At 40.5% G+C, this 14,329-nt stretch overlaps 1 protein-coding gene across 3 annotated transcripts in view; it reads right to left on the reverse strand.

The window, feature by feature from the left end:
* Positions 1-206: 206 nt before the first annotated feature.
* Positions 207-14,329, reverse strand: part of PIK3R1 (phosphoinositide-3-kinase regulatory subunit 1) — an 87,399-nt gene continuing 73,276 nt past the window's right edge. Inside the window, exons 1-10 of one of the 3 annotated variants that reach the window (XM_053589465.1) lie at positions 13,388-13,878; positions 9,712-9,814; positions 8,893-8,991; positions 8,614-8,794; positions 8,249-8,374; positions 7,434-7,576; positions 7,020-7,196; positions 6,856-6,924; positions 5,993-6,163; positions 207-4,533 (exon numbers count right to left, since the gene is read on the reverse strand). In XM_053589465.1, coding sequence (XP_053445440.1) covers positions 4,344-4,533; positions 5,993-6,163; positions 6,856-6,924; positions 7,020-7,196; positions 7,434-7,576; positions 8,249-8,374; positions 8,614-8,794; positions 8,893-8,991; positions 9,712-9,814; positions 13,388-13,403 — 1,275 coding nt within the window. In that variant the 5' untranslated portion in view covers positions 13,404-13,878 and the 3' untranslated portion in view covers positions 207-4,343. Of the gene's footprint in view, positions 4,534-5,992; positions 6,164-6,855; positions 6,925-7,019; positions 7,197-7,433; positions 7,577-8,248; positions 8,375-8,613; positions 8,795-8,892; positions 8,992-9,711; positions 9,815-11,237; positions 12,181-13,387; positions 13,879-14,329 lie in introns of those variants that run through there. The other 2 variants (XM_053589455.1, XM_053589448.1) reach the window with 2 other exon arrangements.

Consider the following 14,329-nt stretch of genomic DNA (forward strand, 5'->3'; position numbering starts at 1 on the left):
TCTTTTTGTCACTCAGAATACAGTGAAACAATGTAAATGACACTAAGCTATCATGTGGCCACTCAATGTGCTCACTCCACCAAAAAATGAGATAATGGGATAACAGAAGAAAGGGGGTGAGTGGGAGACGACTGAAATAGCCAGAGGGAGAGAGGCATTTTAGCAATATTTCTTACGTGATAAGTGAAATTTCAGACCCAAACTGAAGTTTCAAAACAACCTTTATTCTGTTTGAAGACCTAATACAATGCATTAAAGCAACTTAAAACAACAAGACATAGCTCCATGGAATCTATAACTTGAACAAAATGTCGGAGGCACGCTCCCCCTCCCCCCCTCCCCGGTTGCCTTGTAAAGGCAAAATTACAACTGACCATGACATCCTCCCTCTCGTCAAAAGACCAACTTTATTTTAACAATGTCATATAAACAGATTTGTAAAAACATCGAATAGATTGTAGCTTCAAAAAATACACAGGTATAAATGAGTTTTTTTGTTTTGCTTTTTGATTTATTTTTCTAAAGTCTCCATTTGCAGTCAAATGCTCTACCACTGAGCTATACGCCCCTGATTTATTTTTCTAAATAGCAGCATCCTGGGCAGCTAATGCTATCTCATGGTGACAAATTTAATGTTAAGTTGGAGAGTTTGTTCAATTAACTCAAGTATTTTTTATAACTAGTTTTTTAAAAAACAAGAATTTGGCATTTTGGAACTTTGTCCCATGTGAGGCATTGCGTCTTAAACTGCCCCTTTCTTTAAAGGACCCTAAACTTAAACAGGTATCAGGGTCTGTTATCCAACTGACTTGGATACCATGCATAGCAAAAGCACAGTTGTTAAAACCAGCAGAATTTTTCTCCCAGTAAGGAACATCAGTAGGACTTCCCAAACACGTGACTAGCTTGTAACCAGCTACATGACAAAGCAATCGGTTCCCCACAGTGACATGTCACATGAACACATTTTGACTGGACACACTGAAAACAAGGATTTCCAAGTTAATCAAGTCACTCAGACCACCTCCCTAAAAGGAGTAACTTCTACAAACACAAAAAAGCAAAGAAATATGAACTTCTTACTTCACTTGCAAACAATTTTTACCTTTATAAGACAAAACAAAAGAGCCTCAAAGGAAAAAACCCAACCCATACATATACATAAGAATTGTACTAGACATCTGCCTGTTACATACTTGAACTCAACGACTGTGGATCTGTTTTGGCTGAAAGGTGTACTGAAAACACAGTCCATGCACATATACATATATACATATATCAAAGGCTGTGAAATTGTCAGATGTTGCAAACATGTGCTTTTTGCCTTTTCAGGTGGTTATGATCTCTCTTGTAATATGAGGTTCCAATGCCCCCACTTCTACACCCTATCACAGCCTCTCTGCAGCTTAGCTTTCTGGCTTGATCTTTAGGATGCTACGTTGGGTGGGGAAAAACTGATGCACATCTCAGGAGTGCCTCCGTTGTATCTATTCATACTCATGAGCCACTAAGATGATGTTGGTAGGAGATGACTACCTGACTGAACCCAAAGTGCCCTGCTGGCCGAACACACGAGAGGACAAATGCGGGGTGGGGTGGGGGGCATACTACACTGCCAACAAAAAGGCATTCGGCAGAATCGGTCCGGTGTAACTCACAGTCCTGCCTTGCTGTTCAATGAAACATCTATTGCACTTATGCTTGTGAGATGCAAAAATAAGGCAACTGCCTACATACCAAGTCATCTTGCAAAGAGTGTTGAAGCAAAAACATTCACAAAACTGTAGCTTTTAAGAACATTCAATCTCAGATCTTGTGTTTTAGAAATTAAAACTATTTGTATTTAATAGCATACATGATGTTCTACCAAAAAGCATAATCCACAAACCCAGTTTATAAACTACTAACAACTGATTAACTGTTAGACTTCTATGTAATCTGGAAGGATATCACCATCACAAGTTTTAAAGCAAAGACACTCAGAGGAAAATCAGGGAAATTATCAATTGCCTGTGATGAGAGGGAGATGGTCAGATCAGTACAGTCAAGTTTGAGGGCTGACAGTCTGGCTGTCTGACTTTTGCTTGAGTATGAGTAGCTGTATGGAGAGGGTGTAAAATGATACATTCTATATATGATTAACTCAGCTGTAAGACCGATCCTTTAAAAAGATTTTTAAAAGGAAAAAACAAATCCTTCACCCAAGTACTTGAAGAGAAATAGAGCTGTGGGTGAATCTAATACACATACTGAGAAAGAGAAACTGAAATCGCAAGATTATTCCATTTTAAGCTACTAGGGTAGTGACCATGATTATAATTAGTATTCATTCCTCCCAACTTACGTACAATTCCTACTGAACATAACAGCTTTTGCATATATAAATCAAGGAGAGACCTCACACTCTTGCCCTAAATTGGAAGGATTACACTAATCCCCCCTTCCTTTCCCCATAGTGAAGTATCACACACACAATTATTTGGATGAATGAGAAGGATCTCCCCTGGGATTCCTGCAGTGGCCACGACTTGAACGGTCTCCACACCGTCTAGAACAGTGACAGTACAACTGTGGCGATTTGCTTTATGTTCTAAACGGAATGGAAAGCTACTAAAGTAAGAAACTTCCACCTAAAAATATTTTTTCAGATCATGCTTCCTCTAAAATGAATGTGGGTTATCATGGACAGTCTAATGTTAGAGAAAGTTACTTTTTTCTAAAGGCAGAGATTATACCTTTAAATCAGTGTTCTAAACAAAGGTGAGCTCTATTCCAGGAACCCAAAAACAAACTCTCGGCACTTCCTTCCTAAGAACTGAAACACCTGACCAGCTGCACTGTTAGTTACAGTAGGTTTGTAACTGTCGTTAATTGATAACAACTAGCAAATCAAAGTGAGAAAACACTGCAGTATAAGCAACTTCCCTTTGCAGTTTATTCACTTCTTCTCTGTAATCATGAGAAAGTGCATACCACCATGTCACCCGCCCGCCACCCCACCTGTTACATCCCTTGGCTGTACCCCCTTTCCCTAGATTCAAGAAGTTCACAATTCTTTATGAAACAAAACATTGCCAGGTACCGTATTTTAAGAGTCTTTAAAACAACATTGTTGGACTCAGCGATACTTTGTCGTATTCATATATCTTTTTCTTTTTTTTATTGAATAAAGCAGCTTTGAAGCTTATCAGGCACTGCCCAACAAAACATTTAGTCCAAAAAAATCTGTTATGAACTTTTTAACCTTGGGCTAACAGCCAAGTATTCTGTACAAGAAAAACTGTAAAATATTTCATAGTTTTAATTCTGAAGCCATATTTTTTTTAACTGGCATCCTGTACATTTCTTCTTTAAAAAAAAAAAAGAGATAATAACAAAATGAATATTAACAAAAATCAGGGACAACAATATTTTCAAGCAACAAAAACTCGGGTGGGGAAGCTTATTCTGAAAGGTCCATTTAAAACTCAGATACCAACTTAATGAAAATTAAGAATTGCATAGCACTGTGAATTTAGCCTTCAGCAAAACAAAACAGAAGCTATTTGGTATTGATACAAATCCATCTATTTGATAATTAGTCATTCAATATTATGTACATATTTTATATACTGAATGTCCTTTAAAGTCCTGTTTTCCAAGCTCCACATTTTTCTGTTGGTGGTGGTGGTTGTTGGTTTTTGTTTTTTTGACAAGTTTAAACAAAACACTTTCTGGCACTCTGCTATGACATAATTTCTTCTGAACACACATGAACTGACGTTCTCCCAACGTGTCCCTCACGAGCGGAAGTGCCTTTCTGCTACATATCGTTCCTTTGTTAGAAAATCAAATAATCCACAGTGCGATGTGTCTAGGTCCACCGTGGACAGCAACACCCAGGCTAAACCAGGCTGGACCGAGCATCCTCAGGCCAGGAGGGCTCTGCAGCCCTATCTATCCTCTGGTTTCCAAAGTCCCAACTTTTAGCTGGTAAAGCTTCAGAAAGCATTAACAAGCACCATGGTTAAAGGCCTCTTTGTCCCTGCACGCAGAGATTTTTGCATTTCTTTTTCCCTTTGCGGTGTTGTGGCTTTAAACCAAAAAAAAAAAAAAAAAAAAGGAAAAGGAAAAGAAAAAAAGGATAAGCACTCCGGATTAGACACGTATGGTCATCATACAGCCCTAGGCTGTATGTCTTCCCCTACTTCTTTTTTTTTTGTCAAAGAAAGCTCTAGTCCCATCTGAAGACAGACGGCTTCATTTCTGCAGCTCAATTCACAGGTCAGGCTGGAGAGGAGCCCTTTGCTTTCCAGAGGCCTCAGGTGGTTGAACTTCAGGAGAAGGATCCGAGAGTAAGCGCTTCATCGCCTCTGCTGTGCATATACCGGGTAGGCTAGTGTGACATTGAGGGAGTCGTTGTGCTGCACGAGGGAGGTGTGTTGGTAATGTAGCACCAGTTCCTTCAGAGAGCTGTACAGGTTATAGGGCTCAGCAAACCCATAGCCAGTTGCTGTTTTGTTTATGACACAATGCTTCACTTCACCATCCACCCTAGAAGAGAGAGAAAAAACAACAGGTTTTTGAGCTTGTCCAGGACAATTCACAACTACAGGGGTGTTTTTAATAGAATCATCACCAGGAAAGGGCCATGCAGGCCGGTCTCAGCTTTAGGGAAAAAGTCCTAGGTTACTGTAGACCCTCCTTGGCTCTGTCACTTTACTGACTGAGTGCCTTGGGTAGGTAACCAAGCTTTACTGATTGACTGTATTTTCAACTTGAAAATGGTTTAAAAGGAGGACAATAGTAATAGGTATAAAATAAGGTAACTCTGAGAAATGAAGTAACGTGTGCCATGTGTGTGACAGAATGCCTGGCCCCCAGCAAACACACAAGTGAGGACTTTCAGTCACCATGAGAACTACTGTTAGTGCCCCAAGATGACCAGCAGCATTGCTGTAATTGCTTCTTTCAGGCTATCCTGGAAATGTCCACATAGCTCTCCATCGGTCCATTTCCTCTGTATCCTCCTATTCCCTCGTCTTTACTCCAAGTTCTTCTTACCCCTTCTTTGCTGTAGTAATATTTCTCTGATCAAATGGAGGTTGATCATGGAGTGTAACAGACTTCAGAACCTCTCCCTAGTTAGAGAATATTTACCTCTGTGCAATAATGTTAGTGATCTCTCTTTTCTAACTATTAAAAATATACAAATGGAAGCAATGTGTCTTCTCTTGGCTGCACCTGTCCCAAAGACAGTAATAGGGGTCTTTTCTCTTACTGGTCTGACCTGTTCTTGATGGATACTTTACGTATGGATAGCGTTCTCATGTGAATTAACTCAGATTCTAACTATGTTAGCCTTGGGAGGCCAAAAGGGGGGGAGGAGGGCAGTGAGAACAGGTATTGCTACTTCCTTTTTAAAGATGAGGAAAAACATGACTTAAAGACTTCTTGTGATTAATTAGTCATCAAACTGGAAGCCAAACCCCAGTCTTCCAAGTGAATGGCAGATTGTTTCTTTCTATTAGACCGTATTAACGGATACTTCCGGTTAGACTTTAAAATGCTATTATGGGCTGGGCTATGGCTCATGCCTATAACCCTAACACTCTGGGAGGCTGAGGCAGGTGGATTATTTGAGCTCAGGAGTTTGAGATGAGCCTGAGCGAGAGCAAGACACCCGCCTCTACTAAAAAAAGACAAACATCGTGGCAGACGCCTGAAGTCCCAGCTGCTCAGAGGCTGGGGCAAGAGGATGGCTTCAGCCCAAGAGTTTGAGGTTGCTGTGAGCTATGACACCGCAGCACTCTACTCAGGGTGACAGAGTGAGGCTCTGTCTCAAAAAATAAAATGAAATAAAATAAAATGGTATTATGTCTGCATTAGCTCCTTTTCTACATTATTGAACTATAAAATTCTTCAAGACTAGAACTTTCCAATCCTTGCCCCCAAGGCTGAATGAATGAAGTGCTGTCTCTTTGTGAGACGTGTGTGCGCTGGAGATACGTACACTACAGAGCAGGCGTAGCAACCCTGTTTACTGCTCTCCCGGACAAGAAAAGTGCCGTCCCGTTTCCCTCGTAACAGGTTTTCCGCTTTGTTTCGGTTGCTACTCCCGACATTCCACGTCTTCTCGTCATGGTGGGGCAAATCCTCATCATCTTCCACCAGTGAATATTGGCTGAGGAGGGAGAGGAGGAGGTTTCTCAGTGACGATGCAGGAGCCACCAGCCTGCCTCGCTGTGTCCCCGGAGCAGGGCCCTATCACTTCCTCCAGCTCCTGCCCCTCTACCGGAGCAAGTCAGCCCAGCCATCACGTGCCTGGCTAAGCCTGGCCTGAGCGCTCCTCACACTGTCCAGCCCCAAGTGCCAGCTCCCCGTTAGCCATAAATTATACCATTTCTGTTTTCAAGTGAGCAACCACTCTCAGGTACCTGGGCACAGGGGAAGGCATTAAACGATCTTGTTTATCCAGTTTAGATCAGGAAACTGATTGACTAGGAAGATTGCCAGTTTTCAAATAATTTAAACAAAGCATATACTTAAGCTTCAAAATATACTAAGCATAATTTTTTCTCTGACTGTTCCAAAAATATTTTTGGATTTTTTTTTTTAGGGACATCATTATGGACACAGCAGGTCCTTTCACAGCATTAAGGGTAAAAATAAACCCAAGTCCTCTTTAGCTAAGCTTTCCTTTTTAAAAATTCTGGATAATGAAGCCAAATTTATACATTTTCGCCTATGACATGCTCCAACTCAGTAAAATTCCTCACTTGTTCTAAAAACAAAGCAAGTCCCACGTTTCCCTAAGATAAGAAAAGCCTCCTGTCTTTAGTGTCTCTCTCCATCTTTTGGTAACTAAGTACTCACTCCTCAGTGTTTTCGTTGCCCAGCCACTCGTTCAACTTCTTCTGCCGAACACCTTTTTGAGTCAACCACCTGAAAAACAGTTTTGAAAAGAAAACGCATTAGTAACTCATCCTTAATTCTAGCAGTTACCACTCAATGGACAAGGTTTTCTCTCGAGGACTCACATCAGGTATTGGTCTCTCGTCTTTCTCAGCTGAATGAGGTCAGGCTTGATGCTGTTCATACGTTTGTCAATCTCTCGGTACTCAGCTGCCTGCTTCTTCAAATCTTCCTCTAGCCGTCTCCTGCTGTCAATAATTTCGCTGATTCGAGACTTTAACTTATCATAATTATGCATGATCCTGCAGGCAAGAGAAGTGCATCTGTAATTAGCTGGGTACATCAAGAAGGGTCCCCAAAGTTTACGAAACGTTTCACTCTGGCTTCCCAGCCGTTTTCCCCAGGTAAAAAGAATGTTTGCTTTTCCTATCATTTTAAAATTATTCACAGCACAGAAAGCAGGATTATCTGTAAGCAGTTTTAAAGGATTTTGGTCATCGCTAGCACAAGGACGATGAAGACACTCCTGGCTCACCAACCTTTGTATTTCTTTCTCATTGCCTTCACGTTTAAACTTTTCTATATATTCTTTGCTATACCGCTCCTGGGTTTGGCACTGTTCTTCAAATATTTTTATGGTTTCATTAAATGCTTCAATAGCTGTTCTTTTCATTTGGATTTCCTGCAACACAATTTTAACATGACAATGTCATACCTGTTGTAAAACAATTTCTTATTGTAAGATACTACCAGGACTTTGATCAGTATTATGATCTAGCATGTATCAGTGGGGTGGGGCTTGAATTCACAAAACCATAGATTCATAAAAAACACTTTTCCTTGGATAATTTTCCCATTCTATGACTGCTTGGCAATATTCCTACAGTTTTTGTCTTTTTAAAAGCTATTCTAGTTTAGAGCATCCATGTTGCCTTCTTACTCCCTCTGGTGATCCCAGATACCTGGAGATGACAGCCCTGGGACAAGTGTTGGGACAAGTGTCCAGGGAAACATGGAAGTCAATGCAGCCTCTCCTGTCATGGCAGAGACTGGACAAGTCTGTGAAACGGCCAGTAATCACTAACTTCCAATCTAAACAAGTCTTCAGTCAAGACTTATGTCAAACAACCTAAAAATGCCCATGACCTCTTGTGAACTTATTTTACTGATTCTTATCGATTGACTTTATTTATTAAAGATACTATGCTCAAATAATAAACAATGATTCACAAATAAATGATCTTGTCCCCACTTCATTCACAAAACTCAACTCTTTATTCTTTTTTTTTTGAAGCATGTTAAGTTTTAATAACTAAGTTCTGAACTTTCAATCAAAATTTCACAGAAAAGTTACCTGGGAAGTACGGGTATATTCTTCATATAATCTATCATATTCCCGACTTTTTTCTTGAAACTGAGTGTTATATTCATGTAATTTTTTCCCTACAGCTTCAATATTATCTTCTTTGACGACTTGATCCTAGAAACAATAAAAATCAGAGAAGAAAAAACTAAATTCAGTGAATAAGAATTTACTCAAACAGCAATTGTTTTAACAGAAAAGCTGTAATGCTTTATAGAGAAATCTTTAAAATTACTATTCATCAATTATAAAACCTCAAATTTGTGATCATAAGTATATAAAGTTTTTCAAATGTGAACTATTGAAAGTACTTTGTCTAAAGAACGTAACTTCAGGAATTATTCAATTTTGATTACCTGTTGGTATTTGGATACTGGATAAAGTAATTTCACATCCAATTTGGGATTATACTGAGCTAGAGATTCATTCCTGTAGTGGTTTATTAGTTCAACCACAGAATTGAAGGTTAAGGGGTCAGAGAAGCCATATTTCCCATCTCGGTGAAATATTTTGATTAATTTGTTATTTCCTCCTTTCCTGTAAATGCAATATAAAAATAATGGCATTAATATTTTCTAATAAATATGGTTATATCAACCCAAGCCCTGCAATTTCAGCGACGTTCTATGACTTACCTTAGTGTAAGAGTATAATCACCATGCATTTTAGTAGATGCATCTCGTACCAAAAAGGTCCCATCTGCTGTATCTCGAAGTTTTTCATTCACTTCTTCCCTGAAATAAAAAGAACACAAGACAATGCTCACTTTGAGGATGTAGTGACCATAGGTTTACACTGTTTTTTAACAAATTTTTTTTTAGAGCGGTTTTTAGGTTCACAGCAAAATTGAGAATATACCTCCTGCACCCACAGATCTACATTTACTAATTTCTTCTTTGTTTATACAGAAATAGTAACAATTCCAGTCTCACAATTAACAGGTGATGGGAGTTGAAAAAAATATATACTTTACTATTGGTATATCTGTGCTATTAAGTTTTAAATTTATTATTTCAGAAAATGTTCTAATCTCCCAGACAAACCAGCACAGAAAGTCTTGATCACAGAAAGGTTTCCCCAGCCCCTTCCTTCCCCCTCAAGAAAATGAAGAAAACAATGCTATCTTGTTATTGTGTCTGACATTAACATTAATTCTTAGGGTTTTGCTAAATAGAGCATCTTTCCTCACTGTTCTTAGGCGGTGTCATTTTTCCCCGGTGTTTCCCTACATCTCTGTCGATAGTGAAACTTCCTGGGTATTTAATTTCCTGTGGCATCCAGCACCCACAGTTCTCTACTGTTCAGTGACTTTTCTGGTCGTCTTTGGAAGAGAACCAACTATGCTTCATGCTTATGTTGGATGATATCCTAAAAATGGAACTTAGCAAGCTGGTGCTTCTCTTAATCTAAAACTCTCTGTGTCTAGGGAAAATGAAGAGTTTCTGGAGCCTTACCTCGAGATATCTCCCCAGTACCATTCTGCATCTTGTAAGGACATATTGTTATTCATACCGTTGTTGGCTACAGTAGTGGGTTTTGGTGGTTTAGGAGGCAATGCTGCAGATGAAGGAGGAAGAAAAAGTTGTTTGCAATCCCAACCACAACTGAACATTTCAAATTAGACCTAAATGTTTTTAGATTTTTTTTTTCATAAAACAGAAAATTTAGGGCAACTGAAATATACAGCACTAATTCACAATTCCATGCAACATGGAAGACAGTGTTTTTTAAAACAAACAAATCTTTCAGAGAATGGCTCAAAAAGAAACGAAACTAAAAAGAAGAAAGAGAGAGAGAGAACCTTGGAAACTAACGAACTGGGCTGGCCATGTGAATAAATTTCAAAGTCAATCCACAGTCATGACATTTTCTACTTCTAGATTCTAGTTATATGAAAGTTTCGTGCCTGGTCAAATCCATCTACAGTAAGAAACTATGAACACAGGAGCAGCAGGAATAACGTGAATTGGCTTTAATTTCCTCTTCTTATTTAATTATAAAAGACAAATTCACTCTCTGTCCTCCACAAATACTATTGCAGTAATGCAAAAGCTCATCTACAGCAGTATGCTTTAAGAGGAGGACTTGGGTTTCTCTACTCTTAGTATTTCAGGCAATGTTCTGCCAAAAGCCACTTTAAGAAACTCATCTGTGCCCTAAATCTCTTCAGTATTCACATTAATATTCTGCTGGCTAAATTGTGCTCCCTCTGCCAGAACTGATAAAAAGCCATATCCTCCTTCCTCAATGTCAAACCAGTATTCATATGTACCAATTGGTGACAAAAGACTGCAATGTTTCTGAATTTCTTAACTGGGGAGAGGGCTAATATTGGAATAAAACAATTCTGGAAACAAATCCAGGATTTTTAGCTGAATTCTAAGTAGTAAGTTTTCGAGCACTGTTAACTATTTTAATTTATGTACAAAGACTAGGGCTAAATAATGAAAAGTAGGCTTCTTTCTTCATCATACTATCTTAACATAAGAGACAGCAAGCCAAATCTCAACTTCTGATTTAGAATAGTTCAGGTCACCAAGAACTGAGTTGCAATCACTGCTACATTTTACATGCTTTCTAAACCACCAAGTGTTATCACTGCAAAGTACCACACTGTTCTCATCCACTGTCAACAGAGTAAAGCAGCATAAAGATGCATCATTTTAATTACAGGGACACTATATAACAATATAACCCAGCTAGGGAAGACCCCGATTAACAAAAGATACCAGTGAAAAAATGGAATTTAATACACATCCATTCAAGTCAGAATAAGCATTTCCCACACACAGCCTGACCTGCTTGCTTCTACAGGCAGTAAAACAATCTGTTTCATTTTTAACCTCTGAGCAAACTAATTTTTATCAATGAAACAAATTAATAAAAATAAAAATCTAAAGAGGATCTGTTCCAGTAGCTTTCAAAAAATTAAAAAGCCACAAAAATTAACTAGCTCTCTACAATAATTCCGCAGTATTACCTGGTGGATCCATTTCTATATAAAACATCAAGTCTGTGCCACAATTTATATCTGTCTTGGCATATTCTAAATCCAGGTCTTCCATATTCCAAACAGTGTTGTACATTTGTGCGAGAGTTTCCTTGGCTGAGCTCAGTTATAAGAAAAGAGTCCGGCTTTCTTTGTAATGGTGTCTTGGAATTCATTTTAAAACCTATAAGGGCTGCACTGAAACCTATTACATCACACACCCCAGCCAATCAAGTCAGAAAAATGTCACCAGACCACTCCTGCTTCATCAGTTCCCTTCTAAACCAGCCTTAGCACAATCTCAACCTCACTAAGAACACACATTTAATAGAAATGCAACATATACATGCTCATCCTTTGGAAAAGGTGTTTAATGTGACTGTTCTCCTCCAGCAGTGAGTTTTCTAATTCCTTATTTATTACTCCTTGCAGCATGGTACGCTCCGCTGTTGGCAGGTTGACAAAAGCTGATATGCTGCAGCTCCGAGCTCCCCCACCCCCCAGAGCATCTGGGTTTATAGATAGCCCAGTTATTCCCTGCTTTAAAAATCTTACAAAGGCATCAAAATAGTATACCTAAGCTATATTTTACAGTCCTTAAATATCTCCTATATATAGTAAAAGCAGAAAGGATCAACCACTCTGGGCATTTAATTTCAGTCCTGCATTATGTGCTGAAAACTCAGAACTTCAACACTGTTACACAGGCACATTAGAAAGGACATTAAAAAAAAAAGGTATAGATAAAATTCCTTCTTTTATCATACATTGTGAAGTTAAAATGAGACGTTCCAGAACAATGATGAAAACTCTGAATAGGAATGTAGGTGTCTGTTAGCAGAAATAATAAATATAATTGTCAACATTAATTTTAATGTTGCAAACTGGGCAAAGTTAAATGATTCTTCCCAAAAGAAAGAGGCCATATATCAGAAAAGCAGAAAGCAGAGTATAATATAGTTATCTTTGCAAATTATTTCACTAATAAACCCATCCTAAGACTGCTTGAAGGGTAGGGTGATGTAATCGCTTTTTCTTTTTCATCCCCCACCCCTATCTCAAATGCCCTACTCTGGGGACAAACATTCCTTCTTAGTAGTATTTAATATAAAGGAAATCAATTTCTCTATAAAGCCAATGACTAATTTTGACCCTTTAAAATCATTCTGCATACAATCCTGTTACTCTTATCGGAGCCTAAAGTACATTCTCCCTATGAACCAAGCTCCCTTTTTACAGTGACAATATTATGATGGGGGTTCTCCCCCTCAAAGAAACGGCTCATTTTAAAAACTGCAGTGGCTTTGCCATCTATGTACATTTGTATGCCACATATATACTTGTCAATTTAAAGAACACAGAAGCCCTTGGCATTTATTAACTTTATATCAAATTTGGAATCACAGAATATTATGGAAGAAAAAGACAAAGGCCAGGCATTCTGTTCTCTGGGCACTGTTCACTATGTCCCCTCTCTACTTTGATTCATTTTCCCATTACTGGGGAAGGAAGGGCTTATCCTATCCCCTCTCACTCTCTCCAGTTCATACTTTTCGGTTTGCTTAAGGGTTTAGGTAAATCTAAACTCAAATATAAATGGTAAAAATGGTGATGGTGGGGTATGCTGTCAGGTAAGAGTTGAAAAAAAAAATTCTTAGATTAATAAAAATGAGACTCCTTCAAAAGTAAGGAGACACATCTCCCAATCAGTGGCGGCCAGTCTAACAGTCAGCCCAGATACCCAGGCCTGCATTTGGGAATCCATGGTGCAAACCATTCCAGCTACAGGATCTCAAATGGTGAACTGACCCAGGAGGCAGGGAGACAGGTGATTTTCCACAGTCTCTCCAAGTCCTGGCCTGGCACCAACTTCCAGCCAAGCAAGCACTTGCTAATTAGTACCTCCTTCCCAAACTTCCAACATCACCCCCACCTTTCCCTGGAGCGGCACCCCTGGAGGACACGGGGGAGCGCCAGCCCTCCTCTCGCCTCTGCCCTCCCCAGCAGCGCTTACTGGGGCGTGCGCGCACCAGACACACGAGCACAGCACGCACGCCCCGAGACAAACTACAGAAAGGAGCCGTTCAGATAAAAAACCGCAGGGCAGGGGCAGAGAAGTGCACAAATTCAAGGCAACTTACTTTGCAGGTTATGCATTTCAGCGGTTTCCCTTTGAAATGCCTGTCTCCGACAATGAAAAAAAAAATCCAAAAAGCTGTTCTTCTATCAAGTGGGCCAAGTCCCCGCGTCTCCCCCGCCCTCTCCGCCTGCTCCTGCGGTGGCGGTGCGCGTGCCCAGCGGGTGGCTGCGAGTGCGCGCGGGGGTGGGGACGCCGCTGGGACCCCGGCTAGCTGAGCCCGGCACAGCCGGCTGCGCCCGCCCGGCCGTCCCGGCCCGGCCCGGCAGCTTGGCTGATCCCGCCGCTGCTCACCGCCGGCTCCCCAGCGAGAAGCCAACTGGATCTCGCTACTGTACCGGGGAGGGAAGGAGCCCGGGCGCTTGCACGTCTCCCTTAGATAAAGATCGCGGCTTCATGATTAACTCGGGCAGGTTCAAATATTTGCTGAACTAGGCATTTCGGGAGGGGGAGGGGTGCCCCAGTCAAAGTCAAAGTTGTCATGGGCTGAAAAGTGGCCAATGAAAGACCAACTTGCTCATTTTCGCAGAGGAAATGAGAAGGCCATTGTGAAGGGACCCAAAATAGTCTAACTGGCCACCGCGCGCTGGCTGCCTCCTTGGCTCAAGAAGCGGACTGAGAAGCAAGGCACTAGGCGCAGCCAAACACAGGAAGTGGCTGAGCTAGTTCAGCAAAAAATAGAATCAAAGCCTCGCTTGTAAAAGCCTGAACCTCTTGGAACAGCCCAGAATACAGGGCCTCGCATGTGTCCACGTCCTGCACCCGTCCCACACACTAGCACAGACAGACCTGCAGGTGTAACAGGAAAGCCTTTATGCAGCACCTGGGGGATGGGGATGGGGGGCAGATTACAGAAACATTCAGCGGAGGAGGGTACCCTCAGGAAGACTGGCAGAACTCCACCTGCATCCTATACTCCATGACCATGGGAAGATAAGAAAAACGA

Source organism: Nycticebus coucang, chromosome 1, assembly GCF_027406575.1.
Source record: "Nycticebus coucang isolate mNycCou1 chromosome 1, mNycCou1.pri, whole genome shotgun sequence".
In the NCBI taxonomy this organism is placed as follows: Eukaryota; Metazoa; Chordata; class Mammalia; order Primates; family Lorisidae; genus Nycticebus; species Nycticebus coucang.